The sequence below is a fragment of the Oncorhynchus gorbuscha genome, linkage group LG20 (assembly GCF_021184085.1).
Source record: "Oncorhynchus gorbuscha isolate QuinsamMale2020 ecotype Even-year linkage group LG20, OgorEven_v1.0, whole genome shotgun sequence".
Lineage (NCBI taxonomy): Eukaryota > Metazoa > Chordata > Actinopteri > Salmoniformes > Salmonidae > Oncorhynchus > Oncorhynchus gorbuscha.
The window spans coordinates 24,935,925-24,961,742 of NC_060192.1; the positions used below are offsets into that span (position 1 = coordinate 24,935,925).

The window sequence follows — 25,818 nt, forward strand, 5'->3', positions numbered from 1 at the left end:
TACTTCGATACAAAAGTGATTCTCATAGCAGGTTAGTAGGGCATTTCCCTTAACCGCGGTCTCCTAACCTGCTGCGTAAGTTCTACTAACCTGCTACAAAAAAAGGTCACTTCGGTATAAAGGTTTTTCCCCTCTATATAGTCACACTGCTTTGATTGAGACTTAAAATGGCAGCAGTTCAGACTCAGAGTGGATGTCATGTTAACTCTGGACTGAAGCATTAAAAAGGTTGGGAGCGGAGTGTAAACACTGCAAGAGTCTTCAATGGGAATGCTAACAACATCGTTGCAAAACTGGGTGATGATTTGATTTTTGTTAGACAACTGCAAGTTAAGAAAGTTTGATTTATTAACTATGTTTATTTGTTCCAATCTTCCACAGAAAATTAAAATCATGAATTATTAATTTATAACCAAAAAAAAGAGCAATTTCTATTGATAGAAAATCAGATACATTCAACTATTAAACATTTATATTTCAAGTGACAAATAACTCCCTAGTATGATGGTCTAATTAAAAATAGTCTCTTTAAATGTATGTATTTCGCCCTCATAATTAGGCCATTTACGGCAGTTCACAGGAAGTGGATTTCTGTGCCCTCTAAGATTTAGACCGATAAAAGAGTGATGTCTCATTTAGAATCAATTGCTACACTTTATTACAAGGAACGTAAATGAGGACATTTAAAAGACATTGAAAAATGACCAACAAAACACTGAAAAAACAAACAGATAAAAGGACTATCCTATAGCAGAGGCTAAGACCTTGCATGTCTTGTCTATACTAGCATGCATTTCCCACCTTAAGACTCTTCCCTGATGGGCGTACATCCAGAGAAAAAGCTGTTCTGGAAGCTAGTAAGGACTCGTTTTTTCTTCAAGAAGCTGGCTGTGTTCCTTTCTTCAACCTCATCTTCCTCTTCCTCCTCCTCGACAGAGACACTCTTCCTCACAAGCTATAAAGAACACAGCAAGGAAGATAGTCTTTTCAGCAAAATAAGGACATGATCTGAAAACCCCAATACCCACCTAAAATGCAGTTTTGTGCAAAAGAAAGTGATGTGCGATGAGTCTGTTACGGGTATGTCACCACCCTGTTGCGTTATTGGTATAGAGGAGCCTACCTTGGTGGGAGTGACACAAGGTGGTTTAAAGAACGTGGCATCACCAGGGCTAATGGCTGTGGGGTCTTGAGGAATAGAAACTAAATCTTTGGACCCATCGTCGGTGACCTCGCTGGAGTCCTGATTTTAGGAAGAGAGGAAAATGATTAACAAAAATAAACTGCACAAACAATGAAATATTCTCCCACTAGTGAATGTAGGGAGCCTATGGTATACAGATATCTGACAACAGATGGACAATTTTAACTTACTATACTGGACGTCTGGTTGTCCATGTTGCGACACTTCTCATGGTCACACTGGCAGTTCTCCCCACAGGTCATCTTTCCCTTACGGCACCGGCACAGCTTGTTGCCACAGCGACCCTTACAGGCACACTGAAGGAAGAGGCATACAGATGTGAAAACTTATTTAACACTACAAATACATTAGAATATTGATCTGATCATCTCTAAACAACTAACAGTGTTGCCCCAGTCTCACTAAATTATTTCCTATACATTACGTCTATGTTCTCACCCCTGTAGCCTTGGGTTTTTTGACATTGGAGCTCTTTCTGTTACGGCCACTCTCATTCTTCTCAGGGCACCACTCAACCTCCTCTGACTCCGAGGGAGACTCTAGCTCCTCCATGTCAATGGCCATCTTCAGGGGAGCCCTGGCTGTAGTGAAGCGCCGGCCTTTAGGCTGCAGGAGGTGAAAAACACCAGCCGTGAGATGGTGCGATCTCTTAGCGCTGGTCTAAGTCAGGGTCATCTTCCCCTAGACTCGAATGGGGGAAATTTCCACTCCAACAGCTGGATATAAAACAGACTGGTGAAGAAGTGTGCCAGTGGCTTACCTTAGGCGGAATGTACTCAAAGGAGTCATCTGGGGACTGAGTGGATTTTGGCAGTAGGTTGTTGATCTTTTTCCCACTGGCCAACTGGAGCAGTGTTAGTTTCTGAACACACAGAGCAAAAGTTGCTTGATATGGACAGTTTCAACAAATAGTAGACATAAATGTTCAGAATTGTAATAACCTGTGCTTTTAGCACCTAGGGTGTGAGAAACTTTACAAATTACATTCATTAATATTAGGGTACATGTAAGATTAGGTTTTGGTAATATACCGTTTATACCGAGGTATTTTGAAATACTGACGGTAATCATTTTAAATACCTTACATTATTTAAAGAAAATAAACATTTGGGGTTGGGGGCACCCACGCATTGCGGGGGCTGCGTGCTACCTGAATTCTTCGGGCCATGGGTTCTACAGGTTGGAAACGTTCCACATGGATGTTGGTCCATGCTGACGCAACCGCATCACGCAGTTACTGCAGATTGGGCTCCCTAGTGGCGCAGCAGTCTAAGGCACTGCATCTCAGTGCTAGAGGCATCACTACAGACCCTGGTTCGTTTCCAGTCTGTATCACAACCGAACCGGCCATGATTGGGAGTCCCATTGGGTGGCGCACAATTGTCCCTGCGTCGGTTAGGGTTTGGCTGGGGTAGGCCATCATTGTAAATAAGAATTTGTTCTTAATTGAACTACCTAGTCAAGTAATAAAATAACAAAAGATTGGATGCCGGGAACGCCACTGACACCAGCCTGTACTGTTTACACCAGTCAGGATAGGTCCATGGACTCACGTTGCTTACGCCAAATCCTGACTGTGCCATTCGCATGACGCAACACGAACTGGGGTTTTTCTGACCAGGCATAGATTTTCCACTCCTAAATTGTCCAGTGTTGATGATCGCCTGCCCACTGGAGCTGCTTCTTCTTGTTTTTATCTGATAGGAGTGGAACCTGGTGTGGCAATAGATAGACGAGTTGTGTGTTCCAAGATGACGTTCTGCACACCACTGTTATTTGTCTGTTTATGGCCCGCCTTTTAGCGTGCACAATTCTTGCCATTTTCCTTCGACCGCTCTCGTCAGAAAGCTGTTCCCACAGGACTGCTCCTGACTGGATGGTTTCTGTTTGTCGCTCCATTCTGGGGAAACCCTCGACACTGTGGTGCATGAAAAGCCCAGGAGGTCGTTTCTGAGATACTGGATCCGGCGCATGGCACAGACCATCATACCACGCTCAAAGTCACTTAGGTCACCCGTTTTGCACATTCTAACGTTCGATCGAACAGTAACTGAATGCCTCGATGACTGCTTTATATAGCAAACCACGGCCACGTGACTCATCCATTTTCATGAACAGGGTTGTGTACCTAATAAACAACTGTGCTGTACTCCACCTTATATAAGCCTAAAAATCAGGTGTGGATCCTTGCATATCATGAAAAGAACAGTAATAGGACAGCACTCCGGTAAACAAAAGTAAATGGACATTCCTTCCTTCCTTCCTTCCTTCCTCAGCGTGCAAGGCAATGGCAATCAATGTCACAACAACAAGACTTCACAGATGGGCATAATTACAAATTCAGTCAGTATAGGCCCAATTAAGAGATCCCAGCAGAGGGAGCTGTGGGGGAAACATGAAAAGCAAATAAAGATAGAATTTCTGGCCTGTGAGTGTGTAAGTATAACTATAAGAAATCTAAGATGTGAAATAAATTATATCCAGCTCAGGGCTACAGCAATGCATTTGGTTTGCTAACTGGATCAAGATCCCAAGTGCCTAAATTGTTTTATGTGCACTTACGGTAATACCGTATACTCCAGTATGGTACAGAAACAGTATGACAATCTGGATACCACCCAACTCTACTGCAGACCTTTGTTCTTGTAGATACTTTAAAGTGTTCTATTGTCCTTGTACAGGCTCATCTGGGCATTTACCTGTTTGTATTGTTCATTTTCATCCATCAGCCTCTGGTTTTGCTCATTCAATTCCCGCATCTTTTCAATCTCATCCTCCTGTAGAGACAGGCATTGAATTAGGAGGGGGGTTAGAATACCTATATTCACCCTGATCAGTCTTTGATAGAGTTGTCTAAAACACAACACTGAGTTGAACTTGAAGTCAAATCAACCTGCTTGGATAATGAGGATTAATAGCAGAAACAAGCCCATAAGCACGTAAATAGACCTGACTGTATGACCCTGATGAACATTCCTCCAGAATGTTATTGTGCACAGTAGCTGAGAGGACAGTGTGACAGACCTGGAACTTGAGGCGCTGCAGAAGCTCCCTCTCTCTTTTTGAAGTCTCCTCCTCCTGTTTTTTCTCCACTGACTTGCTCTCCTTGCTCTGCAGCTGACCCAGGAGGTACAGGACCTTCTCCTGGTGCATCTGCTCCAGCTCCACCAGGTGGTGCTGGTGCTCCATGTCCATGGTAGACATCAGTTTCCTCTCGTCACACAGTGTCTTCTGAAGGTCCAGCACGTTGCTTTTCTCCTGCTTTAGCTCGCTCTCCAGCGTAGAACTGGTCGTTTTGGCAGACACCAGCTGTGGAGGTGGTGATATTTATTGTAAGTTGCTCTGAATAAGAGCATTGCTAAAATACTAAATAGTCCAATTACATTTTGGGTTGCCATGTATTTTGTCAAACATTAGCTTACAAGGTAGGCTAATAGGCAAAGAATTACATTATTTTCAAGACATTGAAAACTTTTGAGACTAATAAGCTTGCAGTTCAACAATACGCGAATAAGCTCATGTCTTACCTCTGACATGAGGACCTTGAGGGCACACTTGGCCTCCACCATAGTAGTGATGTTGTCCCAGCGTTGCTTCAAGCGCCCCTCATTGTCTGCATCCAGAACCTTCTGTTGTAGGTCAGCTATCTGGGCACTCCTAGGAGGAAAACCATGGGACATTACATGTGAATGTTTGTCTATAAAAATACATAAATACACATGAATGAACTGGCGGGATTTTCCATGCACCGATAGAACAGAGAAGCTGCGTCTGGTAAGACGAGGGGTGGGGGTGTGTGTCTATTTGTCAATAACAGCTGGTGCGCCATGTCTAATATTAAAGAAGTCTCAAGGTATTGTGCGCCTGAGGTAGAGTATCTTATGATAAGCTGTAGACCACACTATCTCTAACAAGAGAGTTCTCATCTATACTATTCGTAGCCGTCTACTTACCACCACAGACCGATGCTGGCACTAAGACCGCACTCAAACAACTTTAAAAAGGCCATAAACAAAGAAGAAACTGCTTATCCAGAAGTGGCACTCCTAGTGGCCAGGTACTTTAATGCAGGCAAACTTAAATCCATTTGACCTAATTTCTACCAGCATGTGCAACCACAAAATATATAAACAAAAAAATAAAAGCTCCTCTAGACCACCTTTACTCCACACAGAGATGCATACAAAGCTCTCCCCTGCCCCCATTTTGCAAATCTGACCATAATTCTATCATCCCAATTCCTGTTTACAAGCAAAAACTAAAGCAGGAAGTACCATTGACTGGCTCAATACGGAAGTGATCAGATGACGCGGATGCTACAGGACTGTTTTGCTAGCACAGACTGGAATATGTTCCAGGATTCATCCAATGGCATTGAGGAGTATAACACCTCAGTCATCCGCTTCATCAAAAGCTGCATCAACAACATCATCCGTACATATCCCAACCAGAAGCCATGGATTACAGGCAACATCTGCATTGAGATAATGGCTAGAGCTGCCGATTTCAAGGAGTGGGACACTAATCCTGACGCTTAAAAGAAATCCTGCAATGCCCTCAGACAAACCATCAATACAGGATTAAGAATGAATCCAACTACACCGGCTCTGACGCTCATCGGATGTGGCAGGGCTTGAAAACTATTACAGAACACAAAGGGAAACCCAGACGCGAGCTGCCCAGTGACGCAAGCCTACCAGACGAGCTAAATGCCTTTTATGCTCACTTCGAGGAAAGCAACACTGAAGCATGCATGAGAGCACCAGCTGTTTTGGATGACTGTGTGATAACACTCTCAGCAGCAAATGTGAGTCACACGGAACCCAAACCGGCTGCGTGCATGCGCCATTGTGCATACATTTATTTTGTCCCCCCACACTAAACGCGATCACGACACGCAGGTTAAAATATCAAAACAAACCCTGAACCAATTATATTAATTTGGGGACAGGTCGAAAAGCATTAAACATTTATGGAAATTCAGCTAGTTAGCTTGCACTTGCTAGCTAATTTGTCCTGGGATATAAACATTAAGTTGTTATTTTACCTGAAATGCACAAGGTCCTCAACGCCGCCAATTAATCCACACATAAAAGGGTCAACCGAATCGTTTCTAGTCATCTCTCTTCCTTCAGGCCTTTTCTTGACTTTATATTGAGATTGGCAACTTTCATAAATTAGGTACATTACAGCCACTGACCCCATTCGTCTTTCACTCACCCACGTGGGTATAACCAACGAGGAGATGGCACGTGGGTACCTGCTTCTATAAACCAATGAGGAGATGGGAGAGGCAGGACTTGCAGAGCGATCTGCGTCAGAAATATAAATTAGCCCGTGGCAACGCAGACGCTCGTTGGCGTGCGCGAGCACTGTGGGTGCAATAATTGAATAACGTTGATTTGAAAGGCTGGTCATGGCTCACATCAACAGCATCCTCCTGGATACCCTACACCCACTCCAATTTGAAATACCGTCCCAACAGTCCCAACAGACAAAAAGAACACCTATGTGAGAATGCTGTTCATTGACTACAGCTCAGCGTTCAACACCATAGTGCCCACGAAGCTAATCACTAAGCTAAGGACCCTGGGACTAAATACCTCCCTCTGCAACTAGATCCTGGACATCCTGACAGCCACCCCCAGGTGGTAAGGGTAGGAAACAACACATCTGCCACGCTGATCCTCAACACAGGGGCCTCTCAGGGGTGTGTACTCAGCCCCTTCCTGTACTCCCTGTTTACAAACGATTGCGTGGCCAGACACGACTCCAACACCATCAAGAAATTTGCTGACGACACAACAGTGGTAGGCCTGATCACCAACAGCAATGAGACAGCCTATAGGGAGGTGGTCAGAGACCTGACAGTGTGGTGCCAAGGACAACAACCTCTCCCTCAATGTGAACAAGATAAAGGAGCAGATTGGGGACAACAGGAAAAGGCGGGCCGAACAGGCCCCCATTAAGATCAACAGGGCTGAAATGGAGCAGGTTGAGATCTTAAAGTTCCATGGTGTCCACATCACCAACGAACTATCATGGTCCAAACACTCCAAGACAGTCACGACAACACCTTTTCCCCCTCAGTAGATTGAAAAGATTTGGCATGGGTTCCCAGATCCTCAAAATGTTCTACAGATATACCACCGAGAGCACTGGTTGCGTCACTGCCTGGTATGGCAACTGCTTGGCCTCACGACCACAAGTCACTACAGAGGGTAGTGTGTACGGCCCAGTATATCACTGGGAACAAAAAATGGCCAAAGACTCAAGTCATAGACTGTTCGCTACCGGAGCGCCAAGTCTAGGTCCAAGAGGCTTCTAAACAGCTACTACCCCCAAGCCATAAGACTGCTTGAAAAATTATTAAAATGGCCACAGACTATTTACATTGTCCCCCTTTGTTGTTACACGGCACTACTCGCTGTTTATCATCTATGCAGTCACTTCACCCTTGCCTACATGTACAAATTACCTCGATTAACCTGTACCCCCGCACATTGACTCGGTACCAGTACCCCCTCTATATAGCCTCGTAATTGTTATTTTATTGTGTAACTTTTATTATTTTTTACTTTAGTTTATTTGGGAAATATTTTCTTAACTCTTCTTGAACTGCACTGTTGGATATGGGCTTATAAGTTACTTCACAGTAGTGTCTACACAAATAACGTTTGATTTACCTGCCCAAACTTAAATACTTCCTCACATATATCATTACTCTGTTCTAAGGACTTGCGTCTGGCAGCCGTCACAATATCCTATCAACAGGAATTAACAAAAGAACAGATGGGGAAGGCGTATGCTTTGGAAGGTGTGAAAAGCTCTGGAGCAAAGCCTCACTATGACATCAACATTTCTCCAGGCAAGCCAAGGGGAGGTAGGCCAGGAATTCACAATGACAGTGCAAAAATGGATAGCAATGCAACGCAACTGAAAAACAAATTATGTGGATGTCTTTCACGTCAGTAGAGTCATGTAATAAAATCAAATGCATTAGAAGTAAGGTGAGGTCAATGTTTAGTGTTTGGATAGAAGGAATCCCTCAGCTGCGAGAGGTAATATACGTCAATGTTTAGGTAAAAGGAATCCCTCAGCTGCGGGAGGTAATATAGGTCAATGTTTAGGTTAGAAGGAATCCCTCAGCTGCAGGAGGTAGTAAGTCAGTTTTGAACTAGTCAGACTCACCTGAGGTTTATTTCTGTCCCCAGATTGTCCACCTGTTTGCTGAGAGACGCCTCCAACTCTCCCTGACTCTCCAGCTCTGAGATGATGAGGGTCCGACGCTGTGGGAGTAGAGCGAGTGGGGAGAGAATACACAGTAAAAGCTGTTAAAGGGGGAATGGAAAAACTTCAGGAAGTAAAGCTAAGCAAAGAGATGTATTCTGTCCACTAATACTAAACCATATGCATTTAACATCTCTGTTTTTAGGGTTTTGATAATAAACGATTATTAGGAGGTATGGGTAGCGGCATCTTGAATTGCCATAGAAACAACTGACGTTGATGTGTCATTGGCAGGATTGAGCAAATTGTGAGTTTTGGCAGGGGACTGAAAGTGAATGCTGCCATGAAGAGGAACCTCTCCTCCACTTGACCTGAAAGGGTTCTCATAACTTTGACAGCTTTGTCATTGAGCTAAGGACAACATTAAGGTAAGAAACTGTATTCAATTTGTTTTTATGTTGGTAATTATAGTATTTCTTCAGATTGTCTTTTAAATCAGTCAGCCAAAACAAGGCAAGGCAGAGAGCCAGCCATCTACTTGATTTAGCACTTCTCTTGTCTTTTTTACATGAAACGTCGTCTTTGATAACTGTACAAAATCAAATGCTCATATTATCAATTTGAAGAGTATTTGTCATTGGTATAGTTAAGAGCTAAAATAAACTGTCTAGAGCCTGATTCTACAGTAGTTGATAGCCAGCAACCCACAAGAGAAGAGGGCTGCAGCAGGACTGATATTTTACCAGTAAAAAGTATGATACCCATATAATCATTAGTTAGCTAGATATTTCATTAGGTATCGGTTTATCTATGATTCCTAAAAATAATTTGGCTGGTAGCTTGGTAACAAGCCTAAATCATCCTGTTCTAACTGCTAATGATTTATTATTGTTATGTAATATTAGGCCTTTACATACTGTATATTAGCTCCCTCCCCCTCAAGCTTAGACCTTCACGAGGAGGACCTCCCTGTAGACATGTCACCTGTGCACCAGGAAGTCAATAAAAGCTGTCCCAACAGTGTCAATGACAGACAGGACAACATGCTGTGGAGGCAGCAGACAGGGCTGAGGGACAGTCACATCCTCACAGCCTAGTTGAGCCTATGTGAACTTCAATTTTTAATTTCACCTTTATTTAACCAGGTAGGCTAGTTGAGAACAAGTTCTCATTTACAACTGCGACCTGGCCAAGATAAAGCAAAGCAGTGTGAACAGACAACAACACAGAGTTGCACATGGAGTAAACAATTAAACAAGTCAATAACATAGTAGGAAAAAAATAATATATATACATTGTGTGCAAAAGGCATGAGGAGGTAGGCAATAAATAGGCCATAGGAGTGAATAATTACAATTTAGCAGATTAACACTGGAGTGATAAATGAGCAGATGAACATGTGCAGGTAGAGATACTGGTGTGCAAAAGAGCAGAAAAGTAAATAAAATAAAAACAGTATGGGGGTGAGATAGGTAAATTGGGTGGGCTATATACCGATGGACTATGTACAGCTGCAGCGATCAGTTAGCTGCTCAGATAGCCGATGTTTAAAGTTGGTGAGGGAGATAAAAGTATGTACTGCAGGACTACTCTAGAAATGGTTGGCTTTGTTAGAGGAAAGATAGGAGGAAATGGCATGGTTTATTTGTGTTGTACCAGAATGCAAGGGCAAGCAGTTATGCATTGCAGGGGACCAATTTATTTTGTGATTAAATTATTTGATTAATAATATATAATAATAATATATGCCATTTAGCAGACGCTTTTATCCAAAGCGACTTACAGTCATGTGTGCATACATTCTACGTATGGGTGATCCCGGGAATCGAACCCACTACCCTGGCGTTACAAGCGCCATGCTCTACCAACTGAGCTACAGAAGGACCAAATGGGACTCATTGCAGACATAGGCACTAGTAAAGGTACTCCTAATCGTCACCCAGTAGCTCAGCGTCACTAGCCACCTCACCTGTTTGCTTTCAAATTTGTTCCCATTTTGACTCTTTGAAGGGGGTTAAAATGTATGCCTTCATCTTTTTTCTAATTCCAATTTGAGATGTAACTTGTATTTTGTTTTCAGGTTTGAATGAGATGTATTCCCCTCAATAAAGTTATTTAAATAATGTTCTTGATTTATTAATATTACGTGGGTGTCTTTCCTTATCATATTTCAAATCAAATGCACTTGTAATGTTTTGGTGCAGATATGTAGTTAATATACAATCCAGATAGGTTTCTGATAACAGATCATTCCGTAGAATTTAAGAAAAATGCCACGTTCACCAAAACAGCTGTGACTCATTCACAATAAAAAGGTATTACTATTCTGATTACTATTTAGATTTTCAATCCTTGTAAAACCAGGAATAGTTAACATGCTCAGTTTTTCCTCCATCACCATTAGGAAGTTACGTAAATAGCATTTGTTTAGGGGGAAAAAAGCGTAGATTTTCCACAGGTATTTCTTGACTGATTACCATTTAATTCATGTGGTGCCATTATATATCATATTATTGGAAATGGCTGTTTCTCAGCTTTTAAACTATGGTTAGACATTAGCTAAATTTGCTCATTAATGAATGCAGAGTTCATGGTCTTTGAGACAGTTTTTGGAAATCGTGCCAGTGATGCAACATTGCCAATCTGGCGATTTAGTTAGCTGGTGTTCTAAAGCCTAGTGTTCACATTCCCCTTGAACTAACTCCTGTAGAAAACCAGAGAAGCATCATTTCCTCATGTAGCCTTGCAGTGGAAAATTCCACTGATAACTCATTTAGTAAAAGCTCAGATTGTCATTGATCTTTTTAAGACAAGGACTCCACTTACCCTGACTTTGGCAGCAGGCCGCTCCCCTGCCTCCATCTGTTGTTTAAGTTGGGAGATCTCCTCTGCCAGGATCTTTCTGTCCTCCAGCAGGTCCTGCAGGTGGCGCCGCGCCTCCCCTGTGCTCACCAGCACCTCCACCTCGTTCAGGAGCCAGGTCTGCCCACAGATTCAGGTAACAGCATACATTACTCAGTCCTCCGTACACAGTGACAGTACTAGAGATTCAACATTTCAGGACCTTTCAAGAAATTCCCTGGTTTACCTCCTTATTCCACAAATCATACAACCAGGATTTTGGAAAAACACGGAATTTATTGAAATTTCACAACCCTAGGCAGCACATGTAAAATCACACACACAATCACTGAGACCACAGCATGCACATTCACATAACACATTATGGCAATCAGTTCCTTTCTTGAAAACCAGGACCACTGACAAATCGCTGATCAAATAATTCACAGTACCTTCACTCTCCCGGCTGCTCCCTCCATCCCTCTGTAATGGATATCCTTTCGTTTCTCTGCCACCTCACTCCTCTTCTGTAGGGCATCCTTCAGACGCTTATTGGCTGCTGCGGCCTGAAGGAGAACACCTGTAGAGTTAGAACTTACCGCTCACCACAGTTCCAGCTAACAACAATTAAAGAATTGACACAAAATGTTTTCCTGGTTGATTAGACCCAGTGGTTGAAAAAGTATCCAATTGTCATACTTGATTAAAAGATCAATAGAAAGTCACCCAGTAAAATCATACTTGAGTAAAAGTATTTGGTTTTAAAGATACTTAAGTATCATAAGTAAATGTAATTGCTAAAACATATTTAAGTATCAAAAGTAAAAATCATTTCAAAATCCTTATTAAGCAAACCAGATAGCACTATTTACAGATAGCCAGGAGCAGGCCTCACCTCCTCAGTTTTACGACGCAAGACATTAGCTTGCTTCTGGAAGTCACTCTCAAGCTTCACCATCTGAAACTGACGTTTACGGTCCTGAGAGGTGAGAAATGTATTGTTATTGAAATAAAAACTAAATCAATCATCTAAACCACATGGAAATGAAAGTGGTGAACAGTGTGCCTTATCTATGGACTGGTGAGTCCACCAGAGTCGCTACCACACGTCACACACACACCTTCTCCTTGAGCTGAAGCACCTCCTTGTCCTTCTTGTTCTTCCACACTCTGAACTTCTCAGAGTCCTCCTTCATCTGCCTCATCAGCTGTACACGCTGAGTCTTCATAGCCTACAGGGAAAGAGAGCAGACAATCAGAGAAGCCATCAACAACCTCGTCTTAAGAGTACCATCATTAGGTCACATTCAAACATTTCATTACAAAAGCCCATTGACCGATGAGATCCAGACTGAAAACCTCTCATTGTCCTGAACAACAGTGCCCATTAGTTCAGAGTAACTAGTATAACCACAGCTCACAGTATACCACAGTGCCATGACAGTGACACACCAGAGGAAAGCACACTGTCCTACCTGGATCTCATGGTTGAGCTTGGCCACGCTGCGAACAGAGGACTCTTTGACCTTGAGGAGTTTGGACTGCTCCTGGAGCTTCTTCTTCATGTCTGTGATCTGAGCCTCCAGCTCTTGCAGACGCTTTCTCCGTTGCTCACTCAGCCTGGAGAAAGATGGAGAGAGGAAGAAAGACAGAAAGAAATGAGATTGATGATTCCATTCTACTGCAGAGAAATGCTTATACTAAACGTAAAATTCTGTTTCACACCAAGCTCGTGGCTATCATAGAGGGAAACTCGTGTGACAGATAACTATCATATCAACTGACTACACAGCCTGAACATAAAGACGCTATTAAAATACTTAAGTCTTACTTAGCCTGATTGACATCCTTCTTGGCAGATTGGAGAGCCTGTATGAGGTCCTCCTTTTCCTTCTGCAGAGAGCCCACTGATGTCTGCAGGCTCTTGATGTTATTCTAGAGGGGAACCGTTAATGAGGAGTTCAGATTAAAAAGCTGCTCCAACAGTTCAGTTTGAAACCTTCCCAGTGGATAAGAATCAAAGTGCTGTGCTGGTGTTGCCCTCCCTGTTTCAGCCCTCTGAACCTCCATTACAGCCAACCCATATTTTCTCTCCCCTCTCCAGTCTGTCATCTCCAGCCCTACCTGGTGTTCAGTCTGCATAGGCTCCAGGTGGCTGTCGTTCTGGCACATCTTCCTGACAAACTCCTCCTTCAGAGCCAGAACGTTGTTGAGCTCAATCAACTCCTTGGACATCTGAGCCTGACGCAGGGCATGCTGGGTAGTGAAGGTCTCTGGAGAGTCCTTGTCAGCAGCAGCCTGTGAAGAGTGACATGTTTGTTTGTATGGTAACAAAAACACACCTGTTGTACAAAACCTAAACACACAACAATTCTATAGAATCAGTGAAAATGCAATAATCCCAAAACTGCACAGAATCAGATACATGTCAGGAAGAGTAAACCTGCAGCAGACAGACTTCTGCATTAGAGGAGTGGTTCTAGATGACCAGACTTACTGAAGGAGAGCCATCAGTTGGGGTCCTGCTGCCACTCCCTGGCCCATCCGGGCTGTCCTCTCCTTCAGCCCCACAGTCTGCAGCCAACGCCTCAATGGTGGCAGCAAGGCCAGCACTCTCATCCTGGAGGAAAAAGAGCAGACATTATTACCCAGCCAGGATGCAGAACAGCTTCTTATTAGACTGAATATTGGAAAGGGAACTAAAATACCCAGCCATTCAAATGTTGAAACGTGCAATGTGTACAATGAAACATAATAAATCAAGTGTCCTTTATCCTTGACTAGCATGATCATTAAGGTTATGACATTGCACAGAAACAGCGTAGCTACTATGAAATTCAGGGGGAAAATGCTTTGCTTGCTAAACACAGAGGACTGAATGGAGTCTAATGCATCAGTAGACCCAGCCTTGTGAGCGCTCCCTCGTCTGGCCGTACCTGGAGCTGCAGGATGACGTGCTGCAGATTCTGGATCACTTCAACATTCTCCTTCAGCTCCTGGTCCTCCAGAGTCTCAATCACCCTCTGCAGGTTCACCTTACACCTAAACGATAAGCCTTGTGTTCAACACAATTATGGTGCCAATTACCTAATCAGACAATGGTAACAGCACATGACATTTAAATATTTACAGCGTAGTCCTTTGTCTCTTATCCACGGCGATTTACAGTTTGTGCATTCATCTTATGATAGCTAGGTGGGACAACCACATATCACAGTCATAGTAAGTAAACTCTTCCTCAATAAAGAAGCTATCAGAAAAGTCAGAGCTCGTAAGGGGGGGGGTCAAGTGTGAGTGTTAGTTCACAAAAAGACATTCAGACTTACGCTGCATGCTGCCTCAACTCTTCCAGTTTGCTTTGCAGCTTCTCATTTGCTTGATCCGTCTGTGGGTGGGGTAACAAAAAAGGATGGCACACGTGACGATCATGGTAATACCTCCAAATATCTTTCCAAATATGAATAACTAAAAAGGATAATTGTATGTTTATGGATGGTCAGTCAGCGTTGCTGTGTGATGTTGACATTGCCTGCAGTATGACAGAGCCAGTCCTACACTAGTGCAGGCCCTCATCCTCACCATGATGATCCTCTCAAGCATCAGGGCAGTCTGGCCAGCTGCCTCGCTCAGCGCACGGCTCAGCTTGTTGTTCTCATCCTGTAGGGTATGGGTCCGCTCCAGGATCTTAGACATGTTCTCCACTGGCTCCGACCTTTTCAGAGAAGAAATGTTCCCAGTATGGATGTTCAGTCATTATAGGTTGACAGACTCTTTGGCTCAATAGATGGAGAGGAGGACATATAGTCTGGTCCAGGATTATTGGCACCATTGATAAGGATGTGCAAAAAGACTATAAAATAATAAAAATACTGAGCTATATTATATGATAAAAACAAAAAACAAGGGGGAAATTATATTATTTGATAGTAACACAATTACTCTGAAACATTTTGTAAATACACACCCATATATAAATAAAAGGGGAAGAAAAACACCCGTTTTCCTTGTCATCCTTCATCTGGGCTTATGGACTGCCCTCTTCAATTAAAACCAGTTTTTAATGGGGTTCAAGTCCGGAGACTGAGATGGCCATTGCAAAATGTTTATTTTGTGGTCAATTAACCATTTATTTGTGGAACAACGTGGTCTCTAATCTCATAAAACATTTTAGAAAAAGGCTCAGTGTCAATATCCTCCCAAAGAGAGTACTGAAAACAGGGATGCCAATCATTTTGACCCCCCCATCTTTGTTTGTTTGTATGACTTGTTACACAAAATGTTTTTCTCTGTGCATGCAATATAGCTCATATTGTATTATTTATTTATTTTATTTGCTGATCTTTATCAAGGGTTCAAACAACTTTAGACTGTATCTTTGTTCGGGAAATTATCCCAAAATAAATAGCATAGTAATTACCCAGAAAGCACTGGTGACACACCTCCACGTGCATGCAGAAGCATCACCTGTAGCTCCTGAACCTGTGTTCAAAAGAGGAGGAAACATTCCCATCGAAACAATGGACACTTAAAATCAAGTCAACTTCGCCAAAACACAAATTGTACAGTCACTCAGTAGGGTGGTCACTACCTGCTGCTTCAGGTGTTTCATTTCAGCAGCTCGAGGGTCCACGTTGACCACAGGTTTGTTTTTTATCTTGCGGGCTCTGTCAGCGTAACGCAACGTGTTTATCGTCTCCTCAATGTTGGAGTCTGCAGGGCTGATGCAGGCGATCATCAAGGTGTGGCTGTTACCTCCCAATGAATCTGAAGGAGAGCAGTATTTATTATTTAACCCCCACCTTAAAACATTAAGTCTTAGTATAGTGTGTGCGATAGATAGATAGAGATAGATATATAGAGATAGATAGAGAGATATATATATATATAGAACCGAATCAGTCTCTAAATCTAAGAAAAACATGCTAGATTTTAATGAATGCTTGTGTTGAATGCATTAGGGCAGGGATGGACAACGGATAGGGGAGGGGGCCACAAAATCTGAAATAATCATGAGCGGCCGCAGGGGCTCGCAGGTCTGCGTAACCACACCCATATATGCAGTCAAAGCCGGCGCTGCTTTGACGTTTGCAGAGAACAGTGTTGTCGATGGTCACGCCAAGGATCTTTGCACTCTGGGAGTTGTCAACCGTGATTTGGCCAGTTGCCCTTCCCTGCCTTAGGGTATGTAACTTGACTGCTCTCTTGACTGTTCTTTCAGTCATCTGACTACCACAAGGTCTTGTACCACATGACACTATCTTTGTTATGTTAGGCTGCATTGTACTTACAAGCAAATCCTAAATTGATACTGGACCCAGAAAGATCCTCTGGGTGGTAAACCTGGGATTTGGTCTGCCCAAACACAGTTAGTGTCAATAACACCTGCATAAGGTGACCATCCATTTGAGCGCTCACCCTGCAGCAGTCTGGTTAGTTTAGAGTCCCTGTAGGGCACAAAGCCGGTGCCTTTCTTGCTCTCGTCACCGAGGGCGCTGATCACGTTTCCCAGGGAGAGCAGGCCTCGGTTGATGCTGATGCCTGGAGCAGACAGGATGAAAGCAGAAAATCAATAAGGTTCTGATACTGAACTAAATCAAACATTGAATTTGAACTGGGACTGTCATTTAAAACATGTAGATTGTGCTAATAATTTACCATAACAATACTAAAGTACACAGATTAATACAGTCAATGAAAGCTTGTTTTTTAAAAGATTAGCTTCTGGTAATCAACTCACCTTCCTTCAGACGATCTCCCTCAGCTTTGGTCTTTTTCTGTCTCTCAGAGCCAGCCAGATCCACCAGGTGTAGTTTTGACACCACATTGTCAGATCTAAACACACATTTGGAAACACAAAGGAAGAACTGAGGACAAATCAACTTGCAGACAAACTTAAATCAAATTAATTGAATTATCTATATCATGAGATATTTGTATATAAACCATATTTATGCTCTGCGTATTCGATACATTTAAGAACTGCAACGTTTCCTTGAGAAGAATATTAGAAGGTGAGATTTATGGGAGAAATAAAGAGAAGACCGACTTGTCTGCACCCCTGCGCTGCTCCAGGGTGATGGTGAATATTGCGTGGGAGCGAGACGAGGCAGCATTCATCGCAGTAGAGCCCACAGTGCGGGCTGAGTTCCCCAGCTCCAAGCAACCTACCATCTCACGGGCAGACATCACCTGTCTCTCAGTCAGGCCCACAATCTAAGACAGGGAGGCAGATGGAGAATGGGTTAAAACAAACAGTCCATTTAAACACATTCAGGCAACACGTTCAACGGTCACAGATAGTTCACTCACCTTTATGCCCTCTTTGGGGTCCTCCCGAATGTTGATGGTTGATGGTTTATCTTTGGATGCCGATGGACAGAGCAAGTCCAGGATCTCTTCATTGTATATCTATGGCAAATCAAATGTAGACATAATGTTACAGAAAAACACGCACAGGATACTTCCAGAACCAATGAGATGGATTTCTTTATTAATCAGAATAGTCACTTTTTTGGCAAACTCCCTGTTTTGATTTTCTGAGAAGAGGAACGCAATTTTTGTTGTTGTCTGCCATTACAATCAAACTATGGCTTTGTGTTATGACAATTAAATAATAGAAACTAAGAGGTTCCCACACACCTCCAGATAAGACACTGTAAGAAAGATTTCACAATCGGTATGCTTCTCCCTTTCCTGGAAGATCATTCTGACCACCCTGGGGATGACTCCAACGGTGGGCTCATTCTCCTGGGCCGAGGTGTATGTTCCTCCCATAGAAAAGGTCTTCCCCGAACCAGTCTGACCATATGCAAGCACAGTAGCATGATAGCCTTAAAAGATAAGTAGAAACATACAGCTTATTGATCCCATCCCATTTCGTCAGCTTACTGGTTTATGGATAATATTGTGTGAAAGTAAAAGGTTAGTCTTCTATACCTTTAAAAAGACCACACAATAATGGTGAAACAGCACTGTTGAAGACTTCCTCTTGTTCAGTTGTAGGATCAAAAACAAAATCGTATGTGAACGCCTTTTCAGTGCCAACAACCACCTGCAAGATAAATGAATTACATTAGAAAATAATTTTAGTTATGTAGCTAGGTATGAAATTGGATACATAAAACATCAGGACAAGTGCTTTGTCTTGTGGCATAGACTGCTGACCTGTGGCTCCCCTGGCACGAAAGTGAGACAGGTCTGGCAACCCTCGTTGATTTCTTTAGCAACCAAAGGTCGACACCGCAGGGCAACCCGCACAGGGATCGACTTATCATCCTCCTTTGTCATGCTTCGAAATCAGGTGATTGACAGATTCAAAACAACATTGTGTAAATGTGGCCAAATCTTTAAAGCAATGTTGTCATTGGAAGATTTGCATATCGGAAATGTATTTTCTGAAAGCTATTTTAGCCTCGTTGTGATTCTATTCACAACCGACCAAACCCTTCTGATAATAGTACGGACCGCGGCTGTTAGTGTTGTTAACCAGCACTTAGCTAGCTACAGTACCGGTCTAGCTAACGTTAACTTGTCTATATCATCGGGCTAGCTAACCCCCATTATGATTCATGCTCTACCCATCCAAATAAGTTTAGTAGATAGCTGAGGAGGACGGTCACTTACCTTAGGGTCTGACAAGACGTTGGTCTTCACCCCTGCAATGAGCTGTACAGTGGCTAGCTAACGTCCGCTAAAATGTGTGTGCCTCTAGCTTGCTAAAAATTTCTAAAAACTATTTTTTCAGACGAAAGAATAAGAATTGTCAGTTCATAAATCGCATATAACCACTCCAGTTGTCGTAAGAAATGTAGACTGAACGTTTGACTATTGTTATCTCTAAAGAGAACTTCGGTCGGTGCCTGCCATGGATCTCGTCTTGCCCGCCACTTTCAAATATTCTGCCCCGCCTCCAACACGCGTTTTGCGTCACAGAGTGGCTGTCATTCGCCTGTTTCTCCAGATTGTAGTCTATTCGGGTGGTTTCTCAAATGTCAAAATAAAATTGACAAATACAGAACATATAATACACTAACATTGCAAATATGAATTTAATTTTAATGGAACAATATAAAATGCAGCAATATCAAGATCTGAAAATAATATAATCATATTTCTTAACTAATTTGAATCGGGTAAATCCTCTTCGAGCTGACTGCTCATCTCTGGAAACAGAGGACTGGTTGCTGAAGTCCACAAAACAAAAAGGGAATTACTGATACATGGGATAAATCACAAGATACGATAAAGATAAATCACTGGATCCAACTCATGTTTAAACTTACACATGTATTATGCAAACACAACAAAAAACACATTCGCACCCCACCGCCCTCTCCCATGTCCCTATTAGTTATTTTTCTTCTTCACAACATGGGCACAGTCATATTTTCCCCTGACCACAGTCAGCTTGACTCCTGGCAGGTCCTGTGTCCTGCCCCCCTGCACCAGCACTACGTTGTGCTCCTGGAGGTTGTGTCCCTCCCCAGGAATGAACACCACTGCCTCCTTGCCGTTACTGAGGCGGACTCTGGCACATTTACGGTTAGCCGAGTTTGGCTTCTTGGGTTTCCGGATCATTGTCTTCAGAATTACCGCCTTCAGCTGGGGGCGGCCGAACATGGCGCTGACGCTCGGGGGAGGGGGCGATGGCTTTCCACGGCGATGCATCTGATTCAGCGTAGCCATAGTTCTGGAGAGGACAGGTCCAGACCATTGGGAGACAGACTGAGACACTGTATTAGGGTACAAAGAGTGCATAAGAGATCTACTCCAATTTATAATGTCGAGAGTAAAAACTGTAAACATAACTGGTGTTGGCTACAGATTTTCTATAATCAACTTTTGTTGATTAAAAAAATTGTCCCAGGTGTGAGGGAACCCTGCGGTCTGATAAATGGGCCTCAATAAGATGCTGAGGGTATTCTGAAGTAGGGATGGGAAATCATCTTCACAAAAGGTGCAGTGAGGGAGCAGGCTTTCACTCCAGCTAATGCAGTACCGTACTTCATTCATCTTAACATTTAATCATCATCTGCTCTACAATAAATACTTATTTTTAGTGTAATCAACAGAGTTCATGGCTTCAAGCAAACTGGCCCTAACAAGGTAAGATAACCCACCCCTGCAGGTCTGAAGTCAAGTGCATGGAAAATTACTTTTTCTGTCAACCGTCTGTGTGTGTGTGTGTAATATGATTATACTACTGTATTATGTGACATTTAGCAGACGCTTTTACCCAAAGCAACTTTACAGTCATGTGTGCATACATTTTTTTGCTGTGTGTGTAATACGAATGCACGATGACATTACCTTGCAGAAATGATGTGAACGCTGGTCTCAGACTCCCCAATAAAGCCATCCCTGCAAAAGAGTCAAAGACAGGATTTAGGGGGAACCTGTCTGTGTCACACTGGGAACCTTGCAGCTAACCCTACCATTAACTCTAATCTAGTCTAAAACCGTGTTTTATAGTATTTTCAAATCGTACCTGCTGCTTTTCAGTTCCTGTCAAAGGATAAACCACCCACGTGTGTTTTCAAAGTATATAACAACTTGTCATATGGAAAATAAGAAATGTCACACAAAAATCATAACCACTCTCACCCGTTTGACCTCCGGAAGTATTTGATATATTCTTCCGCATTGAGTGCGACAGCTTCTGTTGCAGATTTTTGTAAGAGCACTACTGCCACCTACTGGTCGGGTACACGAAAATAACCACAAAACACAATGCACATTATGCTGGCCACGAATTAGAACTGCTTGTGGATCTGATGTTGATAATTTTCTAAATAAGCCCATTTTCTAAATAAGTCCTTATGTTATAACCCTTGAAATAGACAGGGGTGGACTGGAGCTGGAGAGGTAAGCCAAAGCAGTGTCAAATTAGAGTTGAGGTCAATTCTGTTTAAAATCCATCCCAAATTGATTATAGTCTAATTGTCCTTGAAATATTGATAACTCGTGACAGTAGACTACATTATTTCATTTTCTCTAGGGACTTCAAATCAAGTGGCTTTCCCAATCAGGTGGTATTTTACCTGCAGGTTATGAGTCTATAAAATATGTTCAATGAAAGATGACAGATCGTGGGTCTCACACCGAGGTAAAGGCAGTTTCAGATGAGATATTCGACGGATATTCGCCTGTAGTTTTCCTTACGTCCACCAACAGCAGTTAGGGACCGACAATATAGTGACAAATCAAATTTTTCAAATTCCAATAGTTAACCATTACTCCTAAAACTTTCAAAACTGGTTCTAGCTAACCCGGTGGCATAGACACACATTGCACACATGTATTTTTTGTCGATTTACATCTCGCACTATTTGATATTATTTATTTACATTTTTGAATTTCAATAGCTCATTGATCATATGACCTACTGGACTCAAGGTTCAGAATGTCCACTGACGACCCTTCTATATTGCACACCCTTTAGTATGTCCATGTTCATCTCACACGTTTTTACATGAATTTTTCAAAATGTAACCTTTCAACAGCTCCTTGGTCACGTGACCTAATGACTTCAAACAAGGTTGAGAATGTCCACTCAGTGGGCCTACACATTGCACACCCTTTAGTTAGTCCATTTTCATCTCACATGATTTGACATGAATTTTTCCAAATGTAACATTTCAATAGCTCCTTGGTCATGGGACTTAATGACTTCAAACAAGGTTCAGTATGTCCACTGACTACCCTTCTATATTGCACACCCTTTAGTTTGTCCATTTTCATCTCACAAGATTTTACATTCATTTTTCAACATTTAGAATTCCAATAGCTCCTTGGTCATGTGACCTACTGACTTCAAACATGGTGCAGAATGTACCCTTCTATATTGCACACTTGTTTGTGCTGTAAAATCACGTGGTTTAACATACATTTTCATAGTTTTACATTTCAATAGCTCTTTGGTGTTGTCAATTACACACTTAAGAAGCGTGCAGTGAACCCATATTGCATAACCTCTAGTTATGTCTCTTCTATATTGTTGTACATTAATATTAGTTTGACAATTAGGGGGTTCAGTCCAGGGTTGTGTTTACCCTTTTCTTTAATATTTATCTATAATAATTGGCAGTTCTAAGTTCTTATTTTCCCTGTTTTTTATTTTTCCACAGCATGTAACAGCGGTACACAATAGGAGAGAGACAGATATCTCCTTTCATCGTTAATATCAACCATAAATGAAAAGGGCAAAGTATGAGAGTCATGCTATTAGTTGTCCAAAGCAGGGATGGAGAGTGAGCTGGTGAGGTAGGCTGCAGTGGGTTTGCTGGTCAATACATATACTGAACATTTAACCACAGCAATGGTGGCCAGTATATCAATGAATAAAAATTGAATATTGACAAATGAAACATAAATTGTATACCTTTAATATTTTCCAACATGTCAACAGACACTTAACTTGAAATAAGTATGAAACATTTCACAGTGTTAACTTTCTCTTTATCCCTGGTTGATGTACATATCAGAGCCTCTTCAGTGTGGATGGGGTACAGCAGACATTATCCCTGGTTGATGTACATGTCAGAGCCTCTTCAGTGTGGATGGGGTACAGCAGACATTATCCCTGGTTGATGTACATATCAGAGCCTCTTCAGTGTGGATGGGGTATAGCAGACATTAACCCTGGTTGATGTACATGTCAGAGCCTCTTCAGTGTGGATGGGGTACAGCAGACATTATCCCTGGTTGATGTACATGTCAGAGCCTCTTCAGTGTGGATGGGGTATAGCAGACATTAACCCTGGTTGATGTACATGTCAGAGCCTCTTCAGTGTGGATGGGGTACATGTCAGAGCCTCTTCAGCAGATACATTAACCCTGGTTGATGTACAGTGTGGATGGGGTACCATTAACCCTGGTTGATGTACATGTCAGAGCCTCTTCAGTGTGGATGGGGTATAGCAGACATTAACCCTGGTTGATGTACATGTCAGAGCCTCTTCAGTGTGGATGGGGTACAGCAACCCTGGTTGACATTAACCCTGGTTGATGTTACATGTCAGAGCCTCTTCAGTGTGGATGGGGTACAGCAGACATTAACCCTGGTTGATGTACATGTCAGAGCCTCTTCAGTGTGGATGGGGTACAGCAGACATTAACCCTGGTTGATGTACATGTCAGAGCCTCTTCAGTGTGGATGGGGTACAGCAGACATTAACCCTGGTTGATGTACATGTCAGAGCCTCTTCAGTGTGGATGGGGTATAGCATACATTAACCCTGGTTGATGTACATGTCAGAGCCTCTTCAGTGTGGATGGGGTAAGCATACATTAACCCTGGTTGATGACATGTATCCCTTCAGTGTGGATTGATGTACCCTGGTTGATGTACATATCAGAGCCTCTTCAGTGTGGATGGGGTATAGCAGACATTAACCCTGGTTGATGTACATGTCAGAGCCTCTTCAGTGTGGATGGGGTAATAGGAGACATTATCCCTGGTTGATGTACATGTCAGAGCCTCTTCAGTGTGGATGGGGTATAGCAGACATTAACCCTGGTTGATGTACATGTCAGAGCCTCTTCAGTGTGGATGGGGTACAGCAGACATTAACCCTGGTTGATGTACATGTCAGAGCCTCTTCAGTGTGGATGGGGTATAGCAGACATGAACCCTGGTTGATGTACATGTCAGAGCCTCTTCAGTGTGGATGGGGTATAGCAGACATTAACCCTGGTTGATGTACATGTCAGAGCCTCTTCAGTGTGGATGGGGTATAGCATACATTAACCCTGGTTGATGTACATGTCAGAGCCTCTTCAGTGTGGATGGGGTATAGCAGACATTATCCCTGGTTGATGTACATGTCAGAGCCTCTTCAGTGTGGATGGGGTATAGCATACATTAACCCTGGTTGATGTACATGTCAGAGCCTCTTCAGTGTGGATGGGGTATAGCAGACATTAACCCTGGTTGATGTACATGTCAGAGCCTCTTCAGTGTGGATGGGGTACAGCATACATTTTCAACAACAAAGACTGCACTTCCAGTTTGTGTTCTTCACTCTGTTGAACTCTTTTGTCTTCATTCCTAGTTACAGCACATGGAACCACCATTGGCATGCAAAACATTCAATCTAAAACAAAACAAAGCGTAACACGTTATAAATAATATCAATGTAGTATGACGAATTAGCCATCCATTTGTGTTATATCATAAATTGTCTTACATGCCATCACTGTTGTCAAGATTATAAACATGTTAAATAAAGTTACTAATCCAGTCAGTCTTTGGGCCACATCCAGGTTCTTTATCAGTGGCACACATTAAGCAGTTGTTGGCTTTGTTGAACTCTGAAATCATAGGCATGAACTGAACATATTGCTGTCTGACATAACTACATAAAAATAAAGAATTTACATTTAATTTGAATTAAATGTCATTTACATACCAGACATTTTTTGTATATCCTCAGCCATTTCTATTGAAATTTTACATTTTGAAATGTTCATGTCAAATCATGTGAAATGAAAATGGACAAACTAAAGGGTGTGCAATATGTAGGCCCACTGAGTGGACATTCTGAACCTTGTTTGAAGTCACATGACCAAGGAGTTATTGAAATTCTAAATGTTGAAAAAGTCATGTAAAATCTTGTGATGAAAATGGACAAACTAAAGGGTGTGCAATATAGAAGGGTAGTCAGTGGACGTTCTGGACCTTGTTTGAGTTAAGTAGGTCACATGATCAAGGAGTTATTGAAATTCGAATGTAAAACAAGTTTGTACTTTGTTTACCCTCCCTAACTAATTGAACTAGAAATACAAAATACTGCTTACATTTCCACATGTTTATTAGCTTCGGAAAACAAATTAATGTCCAAATCGTGAAAATAATACCTGTGCAATGTTCTGCGCAATTTTTCCAACATAATGACACTTATTTGGAATCTGTTGCTTAAGTGGTCTGAGAGCGCGAATAACCGTCGAATATCCAACTTGAAACTGGCTTTACCTCGGTGCTTCTCACTAGTTTGTTTTTCCTATTTGGTAAACAAACAATTCGATGTTTATAATTGTTAGAAAAATAATATCAGTTGAGATCCACGAAAGTGTTTCCAGTTTTTTTTTTTCAATCACTAACCACGTTTCCATGCAAGTAAACTCGTACAGTATAAAATAAAAATCATAGCAGCTGTGATGGAAAGAGGAAGTTTCGGTGTAATTTTATAAATGCTGACAGATAATATGTTCGTTCGACATGGTGGGATCTTTTGTGTTGGTAAAAATTAATTATGCAGGAAGGTGGTGGAAACGCCTTTATGCGCAAATAGTTATATAATAACCCAACCTTGCAACAACCATCATATTGAGATAAATTTGGAGTCACTCAATGATATGGTGTTCAGTCTGTAGCTGTTGGCTACAGCACAGGTGTCAAAAGACATTAGTAGGCACATTTGCTATATAACGCAACCGTTTTTGTGACAAAACTATGGGTAGAGTTGAAAATGCGATGGAAACACGTTGAACTTAAACATTTTATTCAGTACATGACAACTTGAGCGCAAAAGTAAGAAGTCAAT

The 25,818-nt window shown here is 42.2% G+C and overlaps 2 protein-coding genes across 2 annotated transcripts; both read right to left on the reverse strand.

Annotated features, from left to right (window-relative positions):
• Nucleotides 1-339: 339 nt before the first annotated feature.
• On the reverse strand, nt 340-19,169 carry kif4 (kinesin family member 4). The gene is made up of 30 exons (XM_046317310.1): nt 18,899-19,169; nt 18,440-18,563; nt 18,212-18,326; nt 17,915-18,105; nt 17,585-17,683; nt 17,322-17,488; nt 17,013-17,107; nt 16,691-16,813; nt 15,864-16,039; nt 15,693-15,754; nt 14,855-14,987; nt 14,602-14,660; nt 14,212-14,317; nt 13,773-13,895; nt 13,400-13,573; nt 13,107-13,210; nt 12,751-12,895; nt 12,397-12,507; nt 12,171-12,254; nt 11,728-11,841; nt 11,261-11,416; nt 8,396-8,493; nt 4,732-4,861; nt 4,229-4,513; nt 3,904-3,981; nt 1,965-2,066; nt 1,643-1,810; nt 1,375-1,500; nt 1,124-1,243; nt 340-955 (listed from the first exon to the last, which is right to left on the reverse strand). The coding sequence occupies exons 2-30, from the start codon at nt 18,560-18,562 to the stop codon at nt 803-805; spliced, it is 3,720 nt and encodes a 1,239-aa protein (XP_046173266.1). The 5' UTR covers nt 18,563; nt 18,899-19,169; the 3' UTR covers nt 340-802.
• Nucleotides 19,170-19,304: 135 nt separating this feature from the next.
• Nucleotides 19,305-20,896, reverse strand: LOC124007047 (28S ribosomal protein S12, mitochondrial-like). The gene is made up of 3 exons (XM_046317312.1): nt 20,763-20,896; nt 20,585-20,635; nt 19,305-20,007 (listed from the first exon to the last, which is right to left on the reverse strand). The coding sequence occupies exons 2-3, from the start codon at nt 20,631-20,633 to the stop codon at nt 19,622-19,624; spliced, it is 435 nt and encodes a 144-aa protein (XP_046173268.1). The 5' UTR covers nt 20,634-20,635; nt 20,763-20,896; the 3' UTR covers nt 19,305-19,621.
• Between the last annotated feature and the right edge of the window lie 4,922 nt (nt 20,897-25,818).

Bases quoted from the DNA above. Each gene is read 5' to 3' on its own strand.
- kif4 (XM_046317310.1), bottom strand. From the start codon at position 18,562: ATGACAAAGGAGGATGATAAGTCGATCCCTGTGCGGGTTGCCCTGCGG. The intron at 17,684-17,914 runs GTGTGTGGGAAC...GATTTGCCATAG, and splicing joins TTACAGTGTCTTATCTGGAG to ATATACAATGAAGAGATCCT. The intron at 13,896-14,211 runs GTACGGCCAGAC...TTTTTCCTCCAG, and splicing joins ACGTCATCCTGCAGCTCCAG to GATGAGAGTGCTGGCCTTGC.
- LOC124007047 (XM_046317312.1), bottom strand. From the start codon at position 20,633: ATGGCTTTATTGGGGAGTCTGAGACCAGCGTTCACATCATTTCTGCAA. The intron at 20,008-20,584 runs GTAATGTCATCG...ACCCTAATACAG, and splicing joins GTTCACATCATTTCTGCAAG to TGTCTCAGTCTGTCTCCCAA.